Source organism: Scaptodrosophila lebanonensis, unplaced genomic scaffold (assembly GCF_003285725.1).
Source record: "Scaptodrosophila lebanonensis strain 11010-0011.00,11010-0021.00 unplaced genomic scaffold, SlebRS2 tig00000024-arrow-pilon, whole genome shotgun sequence".
Classification (NCBI taxonomy): domain Eukaryota; kingdom Metazoa; phylum Arthropoda; class Insecta; order Diptera; family Drosophilidae; genus Scaptodrosophila; species Scaptodrosophila lebanonensis.
Window position 1 is genome coordinate 13,501,568 of NW_022060538.1, and position 22,574 is coordinate 13,524,141.

The window sequence follows — 22,574 nt, forward strand, 5'->3', positions numbered from 1 at the left end:
CGCCCGAATGCTGCGTAAGGTTTTCATTTTTCAGTCTTTTATTTTTGTGCAAAAAAGTGTTTATTTTGTTGGGGGGCGAGTGTTAATTTCACTGGAATTTATTTTGGTTTTAATTTTACAACATTTACAAGTGCCGCTGTCGACACGACCGCAGCTGACAGTTTGTGGAAAAACTTTGCCAGCTACCGACTGGCCACACCCACTAGCTCACTAGCAATGTCTGAACAATATACAAAATTTGCTATAATTCGATTTTTTTCTCATCGTGTTTCAAAATTTAATTGAATCAAAATTCTGTAAACAAACCTTTTATACTTGTACATACATTCTATATGTATATACTTGTAGCATTATTTTATACTATACTGTCTCTGGGCTCTGACAATTATTTCAATGTTTGGTGTAAAATCTTAATAATTTGCTGTGCATGACAGACTTTTGGCCTGCACTTTTAATTAAAAGTATGCAACGCTTCAAAAAACCACAAATTGGTTTAAGTTTGTTTGGCTGAACTAGTTAGTCGGTGTCAAGTCCAGATACTGAATGGTATTTTCTATTATACTATATTTCTGCTAGAAAAAGAAGTTCTCCCTTTCATTGGCAGCTAAATTGTTGTACGATAACTTCACGTCAGCAATTAGTACATGAGTACTACATATCTACATACTTGTATTTGCGTCATCAAACAATGTGTAAGTAGCATCAAAATATGAATTTCTTAGTTAGAACTAGTTTCCATACGAATCCTATTAATTCTTAATATTGAAACCGATACAAATTTTCTTTTATAGATAAAAAAAATAACAAGAATGTAAAGCGATTTCAAAATAGTATTTGACTTTCTTGCAAATTAATAATTTCATTAGAAATTAATTAACAATTCAATTTTCTTTAATATTTTTATTAACAATCATAATTTGGACTACGCACATTCTATGCTCATACTTTATTAAATAGCATCAAATTAATTTACATACTCGTACATACTTATTTAACAACTCGCTAGTTGGACATTAATAATGTTCATTTAATAATTGCAATACACATAAACATACAGTATTTCTTGCCCATTTGAGAGCCTCTCTTAGTCTATTTTAATAACTACAAGTACAACGGAAATAATATTTTTATAGCATTTTCAGTACTTCAGTTAACTTGAAAGCAGCCATCGAGGAAATGTGCAAAATGCAGAATGCATGCGAAAGTAGGTCGCGCTACATTTGATTCGATTTTCAGATGCAGGTGAAAGGCTCTGTTTCCCAAGGACAATCGCCGACAAGTGCAGAGAAAAAACCTTTAAGTGTTCAAGGTCGTTCAGGTGCTTCGATCGTAAGTCTGTTCATACTATACTAAGTATAAACACACTTTTAAAGATTTCTGCGTTGCACACATACAAGTATTTGAATAATAAAATTAAAGAGGGGCAGGCTCTCTACTAAAAAGCCAGAGTCGTACCGTTTAGCGTAAATTGCACAAAATCGTAGCACACTCATGCGTATGGACTGCAGACACAGTAAACCAATAAACGAAAGCTATCGGTTAAGTGGGGGACAAACAGAGCTGGGGAGGAAAGACACAGACTTGACAGCTGCAATAAAACTCAACAACACGAATTTCTCAGATAAAGTAGCTTAGGGATTAACATAAGCGCCCCAAAGATGGTGATGTTGCTGCTGTTGCTGATGCTGATGCTGCTGCTGCTGCTGTTGGTGATGATGGCCCTGGTGATGTTGCTGCGACTGTTGCAGCTGCAATGTCTGATGTGGATGCGGTGAATGGGGCATAAAGTGTGTGGGGTAGGGCGACTGATAGGCGTGTGTCAGGTGATCGTAATAGCCACCAGTTGTTGTTGTTGCTCCCGCCGCTGCTGCTACTGCTGATGCTGCTTTCGTCGATGGCGAGCCACTCATAATTAGACACTCAACTGGCTGCAGCTCCACCTGCTTGCCGTTGCTGCCGTTGTTGTTGTTGTTGTTGCTGCTGTACAGCGCTGCCGGCGATGAAGCACTGGAGCAGGTCGAGAGCGAGGCAGATGAAGTGAGCGGTGGCGAGGACTGAGCAGCTATCGCCAAAGGCTGAGGAGGCGGCACATGCGTCATGGGCAGCATATGATCCATAAGATACTGGTCGATTTCCTTGGGATCAATGTCGCAACCATTTGTTGTGGAAGCCGTCACTGGCGCTGCTGACGTTGCCGCCGTCACTGCTGTCGATGCCGCTGCTGCCGCCATCTTCGAGGGGTTGGTCAAATAATTTAGCGCTCCAGTGGTGTGTGTCGCACCGCCAGCGGTATCTGTGAAGATGCCGCCGCCATTATTGTTATTGTTGCTGTTGCTGCTGCTGCTGTTGTTATAGTAGCTGTTGTTGTTGTTGCTGTAGTGCGCATGCGTTGCATTGCCAGTCTCATAGCCATAGCCACCATTCATGTTCTCCAGAAAGTCCATATCCTGTCCATTCGACTGGCTGTTGTAGTTCAGTTCGCCGAGCGCTATGTACTCCCGTCCAGACTCTAAGAGCACACCATAATCCGCTCCAGAAACACTGCTGGGCTCACTTAGCTGCCGCAGCAATAAACTGGAGCACGCTGCTCCAGCTGAACCAGCGCCCAGCAATGATGGCTGCTTGCCCCCCACATTGTAGGGCGTGGCCGGTGGCGTCAATGGCTGTCCATCGCTGCCGCAGAGCGCACTCGAGTGCAACGAACTGGCCGTGGAGCAGGGCGAGTCCAATATAGCGCTCTCCGCCTCGCCACTGAGTAGGCTCTGTTCCAGCAAGCTGGCCGCGCATGCACTGTTGAGGGACTTCATGAAGGCCTCATTGCTGAAGACATCGCTGCCTGACGACGGACGGACTGGGCAGGGCGGACTACCGACGGTTCTGTTGTTGTTGTTGCTTTTTCCGGCCCTTTTCTGAGCGGCGTTTCCCAAAGCGGCGCCACGTCTTTGCGCATGCCCCGAAGACGCTGTGTTTGTTGGTGTTGTTGTTGCTGGCACTTCTCCATCTGTGGTTGCTGCAGTCGCGTTTGTTGCTTGCAACGCTCGCGCCTTCTTGCGTCGTGGCTGGTATTTGTAGTCGGGATGTTCCTGTTTGTGCGTCATGCGCAACTTCTCGGCAAATTCCATGAACGGCTTCTTATCGCTATCCTTCAGATTTCTACGAATAAAACACAAAGTAAAGAGCAGCATGAGAATCATGTGGATGTAGTAGTTGTTTAATTTATGTCCATTATTTATTGACTGACAATTTGTCGAGTTGTGCGTCCACTCAAAAAAAAAAAAAAAAAAAAAAAAAGAAAAACTCCGCTTAATTAACGCAACGCATCCGTTGTCGTCGTCGACATTTCGCTTATCAGTTCCGAGACTTAGGACGCTCCCGCTTATCTCAAATGTCTCAGCTGGCGCTGAACTGTGAAATTTTAATTTCAGATGCGCAACAATTTATTACAAAAGGCAAAAGAAATCCAAAAATAAATAAGTCAACAAATAATTGGTTGGGTTTTGATTAAATGATACATGGTTTATGGCAAATATTCAAGCTACATGTTTTTTTTTAAAAAACATTTTGTTATTTTTGTATTTAAAGCTATTTTTAGAAGACTATTCATTTCTCTTCATTCGTAGTAGTGTGGCTCATAATTAAACTGATTATTTCTATATGAAATACTTGTATATAATGAATCTGAGTTAGATTCTAGCTGAAAAAGGAATAAGTAGTTGTAGTTCAGATATTCGGGCACTTCCAAAAGGTCTTACTAAGCATAAAATATTGAGACTTAAAAAACAAACAAATCTTAGCTACATAAACCATTTTATGTTTGTTACACGGGCAGTTAAATGAACAGCATGCGAGAATCCTGCTACCGGAACTTCAAAACTATTGAGACATTCAACTACTGTCGACTCTCCTTAATTCAAATCTGCGATAATTCGAACATCTCTATAATTTAAAGTTATCACGAGTTCCCCACAAAATCTCTTTATATTTCGAACTACAAGTAAATCAATACATTTTCGTGAACTTGGTAATTCGTACTAAAAAATCATTGCTATATAACAAAACGACGCGTTAATTCGACAATTCAAAGTTGCATAGAGAAAGAGGCGGAAGGATTGTGTGTAAGTACATTTTGCGACAAGTTCAAACTTGTCTCAACGTACAGGTGCTAGCCCCGCCCGTCGCGCCGCACTTCACCGCTCAAGATCCGTCCCGGTAATTGTTTTAATTAGTAATTAGTTTGGCTAATTGACACACACTTCACACGAATTGGTTTGTTTAGTTATCATTCAGTTACTGTTACTCTGTTGACATTGTTATAGAATGGCAGTTAATAAATAATAATTGATCAACACTTAATAATTCGAAGTTTATTTATTTTCTCACACAAATTTCGAACCATTTGATATTTGAACGAATCGATAATTCGTAATATTTTAAGAGTCCCTCGAGTTTTGAATTAACAAGAGTCGACAGTATAAAAATGGTAATATCCACTCCGTAGCATTTAATGGCATCTACATCGGGCCAATATGAACAACAAAAAATTTGTTGAAATGCAATTTCTGCGGTGCTACTTAGAATGTTACTTCAGTTTCTGTGGCACAGCTTTTAGCTTTATGTTGCTTAAAAATAACTCTAAAATGGTTTTCCAACTTCAGCGGCATGGCAACAAGTGCAATTGAAAATGCAAATGGCAAGCTCGGAATAACTGCGGCACGCATAACAATTTATTTAGCCTGGCTGCCTGGAAAAAGTTTCAGGAGCAGTACAACAACTAAATTCTACTTTCCCTCATACTTGTATTTCAACTCATACTTACTTCCACAGCTTGCCCAGAGATTTGCTCAGCTCGGAGTTTTGCAGATGCGGGTATTGCTTGGACATGACTCGACGTGCCGCCTGGGCCCACACCATAAACGCATTCATGGGTCGTTTGATGTGCTCCTTCTTGCGATCGGATGGTGCTCTGTAAGTGTGTGCGGGAAAATGGAGAAATTAATTAATTTGGAATGCGTTTGGATGCTCAACTGTTTTGGCTCAGCTTTTTCATCTTCTGCATGTTGGCCAAGAAATATTCGGAGGTAATTGCACGAAGTTGCCAATGTCTTGCCATTGTTTCTAGGCGAAATTGCATTTTGCTTTTGGTTTTTGTCAACACGCACAACAACAACAAAACCAGGAATGGCCCCAAAACAATCTTCCAACTGTAACGTGCAATTAAAACTTTTTCACAAGCCCACAGCGAACAAACTGCAAAGCGACACAAGTTCAAATGGTTTCGGCGCAGTAGCAACATCAGAGGAAGCCTCAACCACAGCAACAATACAAGTAGGAGCCACAATAAGAGCAACAATCCAAAAGTGCAGATTGCCCAGACAGCGGCATTATACTGGATTTAGTTGTACTCTATTGCATGAACGAGACATACTAAATACTTGAATTATACTTGTATATTTTAATTATTATGCAGCTGCATTTTATGGCTTAAGTCGCCACCCAAAATAAATCCTTTTGTATTTCAGGCAATATCTGAGCAAATAACATATTGTATACTATATAGTATACACATATATGAGCTAATTGAATTGAGAAAATTAGCCCCAACAAATGTACAATTTATTCAAATAAAATTGCTGAGCCGTATGATAACTAAATGGCCACAGGAGCACACGAGACAAATGCAACAACAGCAACACACAGACACTTTTTTAGCGCAAGCAAACACGCACATCTACCAGTATATACATTGTTCTTATATATTTATTCATTTTTATTTGATATGTTGAGCAACATGTCTAAGAAACACAAAAAAAAGAAGCACAACAGCAGGCGCAGGCTCAACAAGCAGCTACAAACCCAATCAATGACGCAAAATTGACACTGGACGTGCAGAGGTTGGCGATGGTGTGATGGTAGCTGTTGGCTATACTATACGTACTCGTATATAGGAGAGATTTAGCTCGAGCCGATGCCGAGATTTGTTTTCGGTGCGAGTATATTGAATTATTTATCCTAAGTAAACATGATCAGGCAACAGCTTTGTTAGCTGAGGTGTTCAAGCGTCTTTGAATTTGCTGATGTGGTTACACACACACACACACCCACACACCCACACATTCACACCACTACACACATGCGCTCATAAGTGTAGGTGCAGGTATAGCTGCAGGTATAATACAACTCATTTGACACAAAATAAAAGCAACATGTTACCCACTCCGAATAAAATATGTTGATTACAGTCAATATTGCCTGTGAATAATGGAATTGAAAATGCAAATGATTTCTGCCAACAAATTGGATACGTGTCTGAAGATACGAGTATGTCCTTGTCAACATCAGTTGAGAAATTGAGAAAAACCAAATAGACCAATAATAATAATAAAGAGAAAGACAATTCTCAGGTACCCGTAGGGGCTTTTAACTGCCAGCCAAATAATACAAACGGATTGATGATCGTAAACAAAAAAATAAACTGATTATTATTGATTTCCATTTGTAAAAATGAGCGCTTCCCTTCTCGTATTGCTTGCCAAAAACAAAACTGAAGTACGAAGCTAAAGTTCTAGCTCCAATGAGGGGAAATCATATTCAACTACTGGTAAATTAAACTGCCAAAATAGCAAGTAGGAAACCAGTTTAATAAAATTTGTTTAAAAAAAAGTGGGAAAATCTGAATTTTTAATCCGATTACCTTAAAACTTGATTTTCGCACTCAAAATAAACTGCATGTTTCGCTTTTTGATATTTTTTGGAGGCTTATTAATATTCTGCTAAGCTTTAAGCCATTTCACATTTTTATTTACCTTTTTTTTATTATACTGAAATATTTCTTCGAACGGACAGCTTTTATTCAAACTTGCGGTCAGTGGTAGATTTTATTAAATTGAATGTTTCTTTGAGTACCAAAATAAATGGAATTTCCTTTTGACCTACAACGCTACAACAAGTATAAATCTAATTATCTTTGTACACGGTCTTTTTTACACAATTTTGATATAACACGTTTTGAAAATTAAGAATTTCATATATATTTGTTTAGAGATAAGGAACCATTCCCGTATTTTTGCATATGATCAATGTCTTTTTTTACACGATTGTTTCTGGAACCAATCTACCGTGTAAAAACAGAATTAGGTATAGTATATAATGTATAGTATAGTATATATATATATATATTTATACTAACCACCTCCTCCAATAATTTTAGTTGGGCACTGCCCATTTATTTATTAATAATTAAGTTGTTTCTATGAAAATTCTTCGAAAAAAACACCGCAACTGTCATGGCTACAGGTCTGCAACAAATAAATACCTAATAGCTTTTAAACCAAGCTTTATACAAACAAATAAAATAAGAAATGCTTACAAGTATATTCCATTTCCGTTGTTTTAGCTGCCTCGAATGTTTTGGCCACAATTCATTCAATATTTTCAATTTATAGTTTAATGAAAATGTCAAATCTATAGTGCAGATACTATACAAGTACATATGTATATACATAAATGGACGCATGTTTGATTTAAATCAATAAATAATCTGGAATTCATGCACATGCTCAGCACTTGGGTGGTGTCTATATTAATTGTATGTATGTACACATATGTAGTTGTATGTACATAGTTGAATTTTTTTTGTTTTCATACTGTTGTGTAGCACCGCGGGCTATTAGTCCAGTGCCTGCGGTTAATTACAAGTGTGCGGCGCTGCCGGACTTATTAAGCGATTAAAACCGCGAGCGCAGCATCCGTGAGATGATATCGTTGGGTTCAACTCGGCTCTCAGCTCTGCTTTACTCTGGACGAGTCGAATCGAGTCGGGTCGGGTCGCCCAGGGCCCTCAACTGGCTGACGTTCTGACACTGACGGAACAACAAGTGTGCACAACTGCATACATGTGTGAGTTTGTGTGCGTGTGTGTGTGTGTGTGTGTGTGTGCGTGTGTGTGCTGCTGCTGCTCTCACGCTTGACAGCACGCTAATCAGAATCAAGTGATGTGCGTTGCCTGCCAGCCAGCAGCACCCCCTCCAGTAAAACGCTCGCCCGCGCATCACTTGGCAACTCAAGCACGTCTTCATTATTTTTATTGTTGTTGTTGTTGCTGTAGCTGTTGTTGTGGTACGACACTCTTTGCTGTTGTTGCATTTTGAGATGCGCAAATCTCATTAAGTGATATCTTCAAGTGGCCGTTAGCTGCAAGCGCTTCGCAAAATGAGAAATGGGCGAAGAATTTTGCATTTGGCTCATTTTGGAATTTTCTTACTTTGCATATAAGTATTATAATCGTACATATGCAGTGGGGATATTGTTGCTGTTACTGTTATTACAGCTATTGTTGGGGATCTGACTATGGCTCTGGCTCTGGCTCTGACTTTTGCTTTTGCTTTCGTTGTCTCTCCATTCCGTTCTCATAAGTGTTTGTTGTTGTCCATCTCTTTATCAGCCTGCATTTCGTAATGAGCCATTTGCCGCTTTTGTTATTAAAAATACACAGCACTGCGCACTAAAATGTAAATTGGAAAGCGAATGGCATGGCAGCCACAAAGATGCGAATGAGTTGCTCTTGTTGTTGCAGTCAAATATTTACACCATAAAATACGCTCAGAGTTGTAAACAAATTTTCAATTTGTAAGCGCATGTAAAGTCGCTGACAAATGCGTCTAATTAACAGCCGCCTTTTGGCTTTGGCTTTGCCTTGGTCGAGGCATCACCATCGCCATCGGCAATTTTCACAAGTTCACAAATATGAAATGTATCTAACAGATGCCAAGTGTAAACAACAACTACTACGAGTACAACAACAAGAGCGGCTGCAACACCATCGTATTTGCTGCTGCACTAGCGTGCTAAACGTAGCGACATACCCGTATACAGACATATATATACATATACTATTCGTGTACATAAGTCGCGTGTTTGCTTAGCCCGTCAGTCAGCCGTCGGTTTTCCCACGCCTCTGCCAACGATTTACGACACTTTTCTTTAAGTGTCTTCTTCTGCTCCTTCTTCTTATTTCTTTTTCTGTGCTTTGCTCATTTGATGTCATATTCAAATGCCCAGCGGATGCTCCACCCCTCCCTATTTACGAACTGTACGATTTGCGTTCCACCAGGCGGCTTCTACCTGATAAGAATGGGGAAACGAACTACTGCGTCCCCCTTTTCGATACACCCCTCCCAAGCTGTGAGCAGATAAGACACAGAAGGAGGAATATCCGGCAGGACGTAGTGGCAATATCCCTCGCATTTATATTCACAGCTATCTGGTTAATATATTTAGGGGAGCGTATAGGTTACAATGCGGATGAGAGACAATTTATTTAATATAGTTCGCTACTTGGTTACATTCCTATGATTTAGTGAACTCTTTCGTTTTGTTAACTTATTTATTTAATATATGGTAAAATTTCAAATATATTACTAGAGAAATTAATAAAAGAAACAGCAAATCGGGCCTGCTCTCATATTTATTATTAACTACTATTACTACTTTTACAAAACAAAAAGTTACTTTTCAATATAATATAGTATATTATAATACTTATATACAGCTGTTGGCAACTAATTAACAACGACTAGCAGTGAGGGATTTTTCCACTCTCATAATAACTACAATTGATCCAGCGGTACCCAATCACCCCTTACCTCTTCTTTAGCTATTCCTCTCTATAAATGTGTCGCAGGTTTATGCATAGAACCATTACTCGAAAAGTGCCGAACTATTTGTATGCCAAAATCTCGATTACCTCATCAAGAAGAACAAATAATATAGTTTGCATAAGATATAAATTATCTTGTTCCAAAAGACGCTTTTTCAAATTTGCTGTTGCTGTTGTGTGGAACGAGTTACCGCATAGCTTTAAAATAATCAGCATTGAAACGTATTTTAGAAATAGAATTCAAGCGCACTTTCAAGAAAATACCTAAAGGAAAATAAAGTAAAGAGCACAATACTAATACTAATACATTTACACTCAGCAAAACTTTTGTACTGATTATAAGGATATTAATATAAAAAATCCAAACACTTTAAATTTATGTATAACTAAAATGTATCTAATAAAAATAGGTAAAGTAATCACGAATCAAATCACTTGAATTTTTTATATCTGAGGAAATCTAATTTTTGTGAATAGTGGATTAATTTATAAGCATCTTTCCTGTCGCACTAGGAATTAATAACAAATAAATAAATAAGCACAGCAACGTTCAATTATTTATTTAGATTTTTGAGTAGAGTTGTGCGTTGTGAGTTGTGTTAAACTTTTTCTATTTTTGGTATATTTTTATACAAATTAAGCAAGTTTTTGTAGATTTTGGTTCTGAGAACGCATTTTAATCAAAATTTGGTCAATAAAAAATATAATCAATCTTGGGAAAAGGTAAAAGATGTACCCCGGCCTGCGCTTTCTAATGACCATGCAACGCCGATGTAGAGCTGTGTTAAAGCAGAAAGGCTTTCCCAACAAATATTAATGTTGTAAAATCTAAAACTATATTGAATTTTTCCTTAAGTTTTCATATTTGTTTTTCGTACTCAAGTAAACGCTATTAATTAGTTGTTTCAGTCTAACCCGAGGTATGGGCATAAAAAATATTTGAGTAAGAAATTGAGTAAGAAAAGCAAATCTGTGAAAAGGTTTTCAGTTGGCTTTTCAATTCGAAAAACATTGGCAATAATGAGCGCAAAAATCGAGAGGTTTCCTGTCAAATATTTTTGATTTATGTTTATTTTTTTGAACTTTAGCGAACATTTTAAAGAGAACCCCCAGACCCACTTGTAGAGTGTCTAAGGTACTTCTTGTTATTTTAATGTCGGTTTTCATTCTTTTTCGCTAGAATAGTGTGCAGTGAGAAGTTGTCAAGCGTCGCGGTCGTGTGGCGGCTGATAAGCGCAGGAAACTGTTGCAGCCGTAGCCATAGTCATAGCCGGAATCCGCTCCGGGTCTTGATCGGTGGTTCGGCTTCTGAGCTACCGTGGGAGTTGCGCATTCGTGTTGTTTGGACAGCTTATGTTTGCACAACAGCAGCGCAACAGCAGCACAACAGGAACAAAAGGAAAGGTATAAATGTGTTGTTGTTGTTGTTGATGCTTCTCTTATCATTGTTCTTACCATTCTTGCCATTCCTTGGCAAGCATTGAGTGCAGCAGAAGTAGTTCAAAAGGAGCCGTCTAACAATTTCAGGGAATCAAGGAACCGAGGTCAACATGGCTACGACCTTTTTATAAGTTTGTATGTAGGTAGCTTAAGTATATTTTTAAGCTTTTACTTTTCATTTAGCACGCACAACTGGTTGGCACTAGTGCTCTCCAGTTTGTGCTGCTGCTGCTGCTTTTTCATGTTCGCCCACACAGCTCATTGGCTTTTTTTCAATTTCCAAGTCAATTTATTTTCACAGCCACTCGACAGGACTCGAAGCAGATACGCACGCTGCGCCTTGTCCAGACAGATAGACAACATTGGTGAGGGCGAGTCTGGGGAGCCGGTCGTATTCGGGATGGAAACGGTGCTTAGTGAAGTGGCTGGCCACTCAACGTTTCGGACTGGGCTGGCAATGAAGAGCGACACTTAAAGTGACTCACATTTTCATTTTTTTTCCCATTCGACAACGAAAACTGCACTGATGTCGCTGACACATCGAATGCCATAATGGCACTGACATTCGATGTTTGTCCAGCATTAGAATCCGCTCAAGTATAATGGACAAATGGGCCGACGAGTCTGGCCGACCAATTTGCATGCTTTTTGCTCTAAGCTTCTCCTCTGTATCTAACAGTATGGAAGCCTGCATGTAGCTTTGTATAGATATGCATGGAGAGTGTCGCAAGAGCAAAAATAAAATTAACTTTTTTTAGACTCGAATTCACCGTCGGATGTATGAGTATTGTAGTGGCTGTCAGCAAAGCTTGTCCTTGTCAGTTGCCATGTCATAAGTGCCGATTCACAAATATCTGTACAGGCATACTCCTATATGTATGCCATATATACCAGTCCACGATGCGTGCGGGCAGACCCTACCGGATGAGTGGGCTGTTTTATAGGTCCTTCGAATGTGCGGAACTAAAGCAATTGACAAAAATCAGTGGTTTGTCGCGATTTGTCTTAAACAGACATCTTCCGAAACTCAACCTGCTGCTTATATATAATTTAATAAATGTGTAAGACAAGAGCTAACAAAAATGATTTGTTATGGCTATCTACCTAGCTATCTTTGTATCTAGTTGTCCACTTTTTCATCGTTCCATTTTCAAAGAAGTCGGTGCATTTTATTTTGTTCCAATCTAACCTGAAAATAAATGGAAAAGAGCTTCACCTAAACATCCTTTATTTACAAGTATGTAGCTGTCTATTTTTTTCTGCCATATCCTTTTAAATATCTGTCTATTTTGCATTTACATGTTTTTTTTTCTTATTTCTGGCTTACAATAAAATGCTCGGCAGTAGTAAGAAACAGTTGTGTTCTACAATGAACATCTACTTTCCATCAATATCTATAAGACTGTCTGATAACGCAAGTTATTACTAGAATTAACACATTCCCATCCCTTCCCAGCACAAGCTCTTAAAAATACAGTTCTTTTTTCACACAAGAGTTAATACAGAATATTGAAATCTATCTTTAATTGAACCAAATTTAAGTATTAGTTTGATTGTATTAGTTTAGTTTGATTGACAAAGAAGCAAGTTGAAAATCACGGATATTTACTGCACAACCCATGCTCCAACACTTTTGAATGTTTTTCAAATGGTGGTGTCTGTGTACACATTTTTTTTTTCGATTGCGGGAAAGGTTAGATCTGGCTTTGGCCCTTATCAAAATGGCTTAGCCCGCTCGGCGTATTACTACATCGGGGGCGATTGAGTGGGTGGAGCTTTATATCCGGCTATCCTTGAGCTGGAGCTTATGCGCGCCACTGAAATATGCGCCGAATTTTATGTGCAAATTTCGTTTAATATTTTGAAAAATGTGCTGCGGGAGCAGTAGAGCAAAGGCAGCGCGCATCAACTCGATATTCCGCTTCATTTCCTGGGTGTGTGTGTGTGTTTGTGTTTATGCGAGGATGCAAATGTATGAGTGTGTGAGTCCTGGGACAAGTAAGATACACGTGGCAGCTGCTTAACGGCTGGATTTCGTCGGGTAGCCTGAGCGACTCATTTGATGTCCTTGCCACCTTCGCACCGGTCGTTCCTTGACTCATATAGACGCTTACCGCTTGTTTGCTCATTTCCTCCGGCACCTGCCTTTTAAATGTTTATGCATGTGGAGAGGTGTAAACTTTCTGTAAACTGTAAACTGCAGACTGTCGACTGTCGACTTTGACAAAACCGGCGACACAGCAGGCCCTTCTGATGGGTAAGAGTCCGCGCCCCATTCGCGGCCATTGTCACGCACCTGAAGTGCGACAAGGCGACTGGTGCCAAGGATGGTGAATGGTGTATGGCAACTGGCAATAAACCGCCGGCAAAATGAACGACCACAAGGCGTAAAAACCAACGAACATCAAATGACAAGCTACGAGCATTTTGTAAATTTACAACGGAACGCAAACAACTCTCATACTCACAACAACGCACACTCACGCAAATGCACCAAAAGAAAACCAAATGAAGTGACATTTCATAAATCTTTTAAAGTTTATTTTGGTCCTAACACTTGGTCCTAGCTTTAGTAGAAACGATAGTTAATTCTCAACATCTCTGTTAACGATAAGCAATTTGTAGACAAATTTAGAGAAGTATCACTTTTCCAATGTCAGAAGCTAACGGAAAGTTTTTATTTTGAATCCTTTAAGCAAATTTTTACCATTTTATTATCATTCTTTCAGTTCGAAATTCGCGAAACCACTATTATAATAACTTTACCAGATATAAGCACAACAAAAGACCTGATCACTCATTTGATCCTATAATGAGCAATCAAAGAAACGAAAACATTTTTAATTTCATTTTTAGACTAGCAGTTCGCTCCTGTGTAGGCGCTCTTTCGAATCACGCCGCAACCATCATGTTGGAAGCATAATTAAAAAATGTCAAAGTTATCATAAAATAAAAAAGAATAAAGAAGGTTTACAGTATATAGACAAGGGGCCTGGCATATCTCAACGAGCTAACAAGAGTATATAGCTCGGTTAGAATCACGAAGAAGCACGATTTAAAAAATTACTTTCAGTTATATATATTTTTCTGTAACAGGGGTGTGGTCTCATATACATGTAAAAATGTCACACTGTTGTGTTATGGTCAAATCTTCAGGCCGATTCCGCAAAATAAAAACAAAAAAAAAAAAAAAACAAATTTGACTTATTCAAAAGTATATATATAATACTCTGCATCTGCAACATTCCCTTTCTAGAAACGAGTGTGCCATGTGCTGTGTTTTCAATCGTGTTACGTGTTGAATAAAATGGCCACAAAAAACCCTAGGTACAATCCTAACCTGCTGAGGATAATAATTATTGCCTAAAAGCTTAGACATGAGATGCCAGCCCTTTTTTACGAGCTATATAAATTACATTTAGATCTAAATCAGGCACAGGTTTTACAAAATGACGACATTTGATTAATGCATGAGCAAAAGATCATTACAAAAATATATATTAAATGATACAGTGATCGAAATATATACATACTCGTACTTCTTCACATTCAATGATAAAATGTTGCTTCCAAAATATCACATTCTCGAAAAACATGTCAATTTTTTAAAGTGTATCTACAGCGAGTGCGGTGTGCCATTAAACCTGCAAAATCGAGCCTGGCCAGCAACGACTAAGTCTAAAAAGTTTTAGGTGCTGTTGTGGTGTGGGCCGCACGTTCAAACTTCGGACAGCGAATGGCGACGAATAGCAACTACGAGCACGGAACACAACAACAGAATCAATATTTGTCTTGTAAGCCGCACGTGATTGTGCATGTGTGTGTGTGTGTGTGTGTGTGTGTGTGTATGTGTGTGGCAGTACGTATGTGTGATGTTGTGATGCTCCATGTCAGAAGCTGTGGAAACTTTGGCCGACCAACAGGCAAGCACAAACATGTTTTTGGACTTACCTCCTGCTAAGCGCTGCGGAACGTGTATTCAATGGTCAACATCCATCGGCAATCTTGGAGTGGGAGTTTTGTGTAGGCCGGGACGCTGGCGAAATGTAAATTGACTGTACAGGTAAGCTTTGGTCAAGAGCAAAATACCGTAGCCTACTTGAAGGCGCAACGTGGAAACAGAGATGATATCAGAGCAGGGCACCTCAAAGGCTGCGATTTTAGGGCTGCGATAAGACCGACGCATGCCTATGCGTGTGCACGCTGCCCAGATAAGCAATAAATAATTTATATGGTCTCGCCGATGTTCCTGAAGTGTTGGGCGACGCCTTGTCCCTGGAATTATCTTATCGGCGAGTAAATAGAAGCGCATACAAATTGAAGCTATTAGCTCAAAAAAGGGGAGCAAAACATAGCCATGGGGCGCACTTTATGATCGGGTGACATATTCACACACACACACACACACACCCTACCTAAACATTATTCAAAGCCCACTAGGAAGCAACAATAAAAATAAATATGAGCATAGGAATAAATACTTGTGTATTGCGACTTGCGAAAAAATAAATGCAAAGACCGATAGCCGCCAGCGCCAATGAAGACACCGCAGATACTCCAGTAATTTGTGTTGTTGCTGTTTGAGATTATATTATTATTATTGGGGTGTGACTCACCAGAAATTAATTTAACTAGCACCAGGGCAACAGCAGCAGCATTAACAAACAATAAGCAATATCTATTTGTTACGGACAGAAGTGTGAGAAGGCTTAGACGTGCACTCGTAAGTGGAAAACGATTCCAGTTGTGCGACACTTGCTAAATCATTTAGCGCGTTAATATAATGATGAATTGAGAGGGACTTGTTTTTCAAAGACGCTCAAAGCATTTATATGTATTGACTATATGATCAGATGGGATGAACCCACCTGTGCTTCAGCCAATAACACCTATCGAATACGATCGGATATGATGCCTATACTATGTAACTATCAGAGAAAGATACTGCGGGAGGTCTTATTTTTTTGAATTGAGAGGAATTTGTTTGAAGTATTTATATGTATTTACTAAATGGGAAGATGGGATTAATCCACCTGATGTTCGGTTTTCCGACTGTGCTCCAACCAATAACACCTATCGAATGTGATCTGATACGATGCCTATACCTTGCAGATATCAGAGGAACAATATCATTTAAAAACTAATTTTTTATAAAGATATTGGAGGTGATAACTAAAAACACTATTATTACAGATGACAGAAAAAAAGCTTCAACGGCTTGACTACACGAATAAGATCCATAAGATCAAAGAATACAAGAAATAAATATGTTCAAAAATTGGAGAAATATATGTAATATGTATGTATAATATATAATAGCTCGCCAGGTGTTTATATTATATAATAATTATTTGTGGTATCGCGAACTTTTAAACAGCACTGGTGCTTAGCGCTCTTTCTAGGGAAACCGATTGCTAAACAAGCATAATAAAAATGATTAAATGTTTGGCCAGAAATGCAGGGCAAGCTCGAAAGTCAAATTGTTTTAATATGACAAAGAAACAGACATTGAACCAATTATGCCCAACATTGTTTCGTAAGCCCCCACATTGATTTTACACAGAAATATTCAAATCTTATCTAAACTATCTCTCCTACATATACCTAAAATGGACTTGCGGAGGGTTGCATATGCCCCAATACATGCCACACATGAATCTTATACCCGTATGTTCAACACCTCAGCGGTTTAAAGAAGGCGGGCATGTAAAGATAAACAGGCGCGTAAAGCGCAAGATAAACAAAGTCGTCTATATATGTAGGTATAGGTATGTTTATAGTATATATAGGGGAGCTTGGACATGTAAGTATATACAAGTATGAGCTATGTAGATATGCATGAATGTGTTGGGAGACCGGAGACCGCTGTTGTGAAAGATAAAGGAAATGGTGCTCATATCCTTGTACAAACACACACATGCTTTTTACAACTCTTGCGCTTTTAACCCAGTCACAACAACAATCTCAGTGACAATAAGAACAACAATTTTGCAGCTCAAGGATGTTTGCGACCGCCAGCTGAGTGTGGCAATGATAAGCACAGTCAACAGGAACAGGAGCAGCCACAAAACGAAGCGGCGCGACGACCACACAGAAAACACCTCAACATCGTCACAGCATGGCCATAATAACTGACAATAGTCCGCATTTTCCAACACTGTCGACATGACAACTAAGCGGGCATTTAGGGAGGCCAAGGCTTGTCTACAGTGTTAATCACAATGCAAACCGCTGGCAGTCAATTAGTGCTACAGGATCAGCGTTCCCATGGAGCCGCCGTCGCCAAGAGTTCCAATTTTTTTCTGGCTATGGCGCCACTTGCAACTGTCAACTGCAACTGCAACTGTTGACCAACATTGCGCTTCCCACATCCAAAGCTCTCCGGCCTCATCCTTCTCCACCATAGACAGGCCCATGTCGAGTGTCAATTTGCAGCCTAGCGCCCTCGCCAGAGAGTGTTAAGTGTTGCCATCGTTTCTAACCCCACCTGTCTGGTCGCAGCCCTCAACTCAACTCAACTCACAGAACCTCTCCAGCTGCCCTTCCCTCCACTCCTTCCGCAGTCTTGTCTAGCCCATTGCCTTGCAGCTTGTTAGCAGTTAGCGTCTCCATGCTAAAAACGTATTTATTCACTTTTTATGCCTGAATTGATTTGTCGTCTTCATTTTCAACATTTCCTCGACTCGCCCCGACACCTCTCTCCAAAACACACACACCCCACTGCCCATTCATTCTACATACATTTATTGTGTTTATATTTTGTATCTTGAGTTTTTTATTTTCCTATTTTTTGGTTGTTTTTTTTTTCGCCGTGCCAAATGTGCGTTTTGCTTCTTTTCTATTTTTCGACTCATCTGCTGGGCAATTTGTTTGCTTTGAAGTCGACCATAATTTTATGTGAACTCGTCTGGGTGTTTCTGCGTCTGTATTTGACGGTGTCTGACTGTATGTGTAGTCTCAGGGTATTTGCATATGCCGACATATTCCCAGGCGTGTGTTCCACACGACGCGGCGCCTGCCCGCCTTTTGCGGTTACCCCCAAAGTTTGCTTAACCGCTTACTTATATGGCAAGAGAACTCGAAATTGTGCTAATTTGTGCGCACCCGGGAAGACGGGAAGAAGGGGCTCACTTAGTCATTGATCAGTTTCGAAGCCTACTTTTTATGACTTGATTATTGAGGCGAGGAAACCTGTGAATAACAAATGGGAAACGGCTTCAGCAGATTTGGAAACGTGCGTCCCATAGGCTTTTAAGCATTTTCTTCCTACATTATTAGTATCCTTACGACTATAAGCTGAAACCACAGAAATCGACTCTGTAATACTGTATTCAATAATTCAAGAATTAATAATCCATTAAATGCGTTCACTTCTATTTTAAATGCTTTTTGTTTGTGAAGGATTCCTATTTAAACAATATATGAATTTTTCGTGCCATCGCACTTATTCGCCTTTGGACCAGAACGCTCTTTTACTTTGAAAAGTACATAGTAGAAAGTTTCCACCATTTCCATACCAGCTATATGATATAGTGAACCAATTTTAATTAAGCGTCAAATTATCTTGAGACGGTTTAAAACAATCTACCATAAATACAAAATGTTCGTCGAAGTTTACAGTGTTTTATAACAAAACAAAAGTCCTTTATGGTCACCTAACTATTATCCCTATAAAACAGGTATTCAATAATCTTTCATTAGAAAGCATTTTGTACAAATTTTGTAATTTTTAATTAATTTGTTCTGAGTCCACAGACGAACCTCGCGGTTTGGATTTCTACCGACAAGCTGATTATACTTATATTTATCTGTAACAAGTGGTCTACTATTCTCTTTTCTGAGGATTACAAGCTTACACAACCCAAACAGGAAAAGTGTAAAAACGTGTTGATAAGAGTAACTTTTTTTCCAATCCTACCGTTAAACCTTCGTCTTGGCATTTTTGTCCAGTCATGCTGATCTTATATATGTAGCTATGAAAAGGGGTCTGCCATTCCTCCTTTTGTCTGATACTTATATGTATATGCCTAGTAATCCTTTGAATCCTTTTTGTGTTGGTGTAATAAATAAAATAACACAATCTGTTTTAATATTTCTACCCCTGACTAAAAAGTTCAGAGATAATGATAAATATTTCGTTTCAATATCCTATGATCAGTTTCAATAATAATGACGTTCAGGCTAGTATCAACAAATGTAGGTTCTACATTTCTGGATGCTACAACAATTCGATGCTTCCCCTGATTCTGAGATACAGTGTCCAGATTTTGGGATTGACTGCAGAACCGAACTACAAACAGATGTTTCAGAATAAAGCCCTAAGGCTAATTACTGATTGCGACTGGCACCTTTGCGGTAATGCTCTGTACCATGTCTTAAATCTGGAAACCGCAGTTCTCCCGAAAAACTGGCATACAAGCAGACCAATGACGACTGAAACAAAACTGTTTCAATAAGCGTCAATAGAAAATACTTTTTTTAAATAAATATTTTTCTGTATTTTCGAGCAATTCTGTTTGCAATGCGGTTTTTAGCAACTCAAAAGTCGTGATTTTGGAATAGCTATTTATTTATATAATTTGTTGAATACTTAATAACACGCATAGTTCCCACCTTCCTTTATACTTGTATAGGCCATCGTGCTTATACCCTTATAGTACATAGCCCCCATTATAATCATGGGATTGGTTCGCTGATTCAATTTATGGAACCTCAAGTTCAAAAGCTACTTTCAAATGTTTTGTATAAAATAAAATGAATTCATATCTATTCGAAAGTATCGGCTCTATTCTATTATTCCGTGAGCGAAGGCATATTTGATTTATAAAAATTGCTTTAGCTTGGTTTTTCGAAATACAATATGCCTGTAATTGATTTTTGAGTTTCTTCCACAAGGGAACCTCCATTTAAAAATGTACAAACGAATGAGGTATGCATGCATGTGTTCAGTTTCTTAAAATATTAGAGATTAGGCTTTCTTTGATGACACTTACTTGGCCGATGCCTGCACCAGATTCCAATCATAGCCCTCCAAAACCTTCATCACAGCACTCGTAATGCGCTCATCCTCCTTGCGGCCTCCCTGGCCGGCTGCGCGTTTCTGTTCCGCCTTCAACGCGTAATTTGCCAGTACCAGTGTCTCCACAGGCTTGGCACGTTCCACGCTGGCAGCACTACTACCATTGGTCGTGTCCCCACTCATATTCACTAATCACTGCTCGGTTTTAAGTACAAACACCGGCGGAAATGCGACAAAAAGCCGCCGTAAAAACTTAAGATCGGTCAAGTACCCGACGAGGCGATGTGGTTGACAATAACGAAGCGACGCGGCTGGCAAGCAAACAACGACTGATCTCGCGACCCACGCAATTCACAGCAAAGTCCGAACTGGGACTGAGCCGAGCAATCGGCGGTAAGTGGCAGTGGATCGGCAGTAGCGAGCGCCAAAGATAAGCCGAAGAAGACGAAGACAGGAAACGAAGGCGGTTGGCAGCTTCAGAGGGCGACCCCGAAGTGGCGGGCACATAAAAATCGGGGTACGCGTGTAAACATTAACATGTTCATGTGAATTTATGCCATTTGGAAGATAGAGAGAGAAAGAGAGACGGGAGAGACGGGAGAGACGGGAGAGGCGGCGCAGCGCGGCAGCCTAGACGACTGTCACTGCACTGCTCAGCTACTCAGCTGCTGAGCTGCAACACTAACTCCAAAATGGAAATGTATGGAAATACAAATTGGTAACACTTTACAACCACATGTGGATTTATGACGCTTCTGCATGGGTGCCGGTGCTGCCACTTGCTGCAGCCGAATTTGATGGGGACGATAAGACAAATACAAAACAAAACAAAACAAATCTGGACTAAGATGCTCCAACACTTGCCAGAAGTCACCTGAAACTTTGCCGCTAGCTCAGCCGAAAAATAAAACGAAAATAAAGTAGAGAAAAAAGTCCGATGCCAGATTTTATGGCTGGTAAACAAAAACTCCCCCGAAACTGCCCGCTATTAATTTCACGCTCGTAAAAATCGTCAAAAATCGCCGCGCATTTATGTTTCGCTTTTGTTTTCCAGCTAGTTTCAACTAGAAGTTCAAGTTGGGGACGCTCGCGACTGCGTCAAAGTTTCGTACGAAAATGTCTATACAGCGTTTACTTTTACCGAGCATCGAACGTTATTTTTACAACTTTATAATTTTTACAACTCAATTAACTTTTTTCTCAAACGATGCGCCGCACAACACACAAAAAACAGCATCAAAATTCAACAGCAATAAAACACGAAAATTCATAAATGAAATCATAAATACCTACTAGATGGCGATGGCTGAGATATGTACGTTTTAACGTTTTGGGGACGCCGCGTCGCGCGTCGTTTCAAGATGAACGTTTTATACGATTTTTGGTGGCAGCCGTGACCAAAAACGTCAATATCAGCGCCAAAGTAGGGAACGACTTCGCTCGACTCGACTCAACTCGACACGATTCGGTTCGAATCGAATCGACTCAAGTGTCATAAAAAACATCAAAATCGAAATTATATAGGCAAATAGGCACTTTCCCCCTTCTTGCCACCCCTTCGAGCCATTTGCGAGTTCGCTGAACTGCAGTGAGACGCGCTATTCGGAAAATTGAAATCGAGTCTAGCAATTTAATGGCAGCATCTAACAAGTCGAGCCGACAGTTTTTCTCTGTTTTTCGCGGGCCTGTTGCCCGCAGGCCGGCAAAGTTCAAACAGCTGCACAAACAGAGTCGCAGAGGCGCAAAAATGTGAAAAAATAAATTAATTAAAATATGTATGTATGTTTTATAGAAAAGCTCTGGCAAGTGCAAATTGTTTTTCTTTTATTTATTACTTTTTCGGTCACATTATCAAATTGGAGCAGCGCCAAAAGGTCGCAAAAATGTAGTAGCGGATGCGTCTGGGGCCTCAGCGTCAGCCTCAGCTTCAGCTCCAGCCTCAGATCCCAGCTTGACAATCTCTGACTTGCCATGAAATCGCATTATTTGATCTAAGCCGCCGACAAGACAAAGATTCGGCGTCAGCGTCGACATCGACGTCGGCTTCTGAGCTAAACGAAACCAAATGGCGCATTGTACATATAGTATATTATGTATCCCGCCCCACTTCTCATCTTCGTTTCCATAACTTAATGCCGTTTCTCGATCTCTTGCACACATTAGAAATGGCAAGCAAACTCAGGGCGCGCAGAAAAACGACATGTGTTGCGGAAATATTTAGCAAAACATTGTCAGGAAATACGATATTTCCATCTCGCTCCCACCAATCATTAACCCATAATGGTGAAATTTTAATAGTCACAAACAAATATTATAATATTTTCAAAATTATATACTTATTTACTTATCACCAATGATCACTATTTTCATATACACCTAATTCTGTCTGTAAAAAAAAAAAAAACATGTAAAAAAAGACATTGATCATATGTTATTTTGAATTGTTTAATATTCAACTGG

General features: G+C 39.6%; 1 protein-coding gene across 1 annotated transcript; it reads right to left on the reverse strand.

The window, feature by feature from the left end:
- Positions 1-1,089: 1,089 nt before the first annotated feature.
- LOC115620316 (transcription factor SOX-9) lies at positions 1,090-20,465 on the reverse strand. The gene is made up of 5 exons (XM_030513508.1): positions 20,089-20,465; positions 4,817-4,963; positions 2,399-3,153; positions 1,875-2,293; positions 1,090-1,101 (listed from the first exon to the last, which is right to left on the reverse strand). Exons 1-5 carry the CDS (start codon positions 20,295-20,297, stop codon positions 1,090-1,092), a joined length of 1,542 nt encoding a protein of 513 aa, XP_030369368.1. The 5' UTR covers positions 20,298-20,465.
- Positions 20,466-22,574: the final 2,109 nt, after the last annotated feature.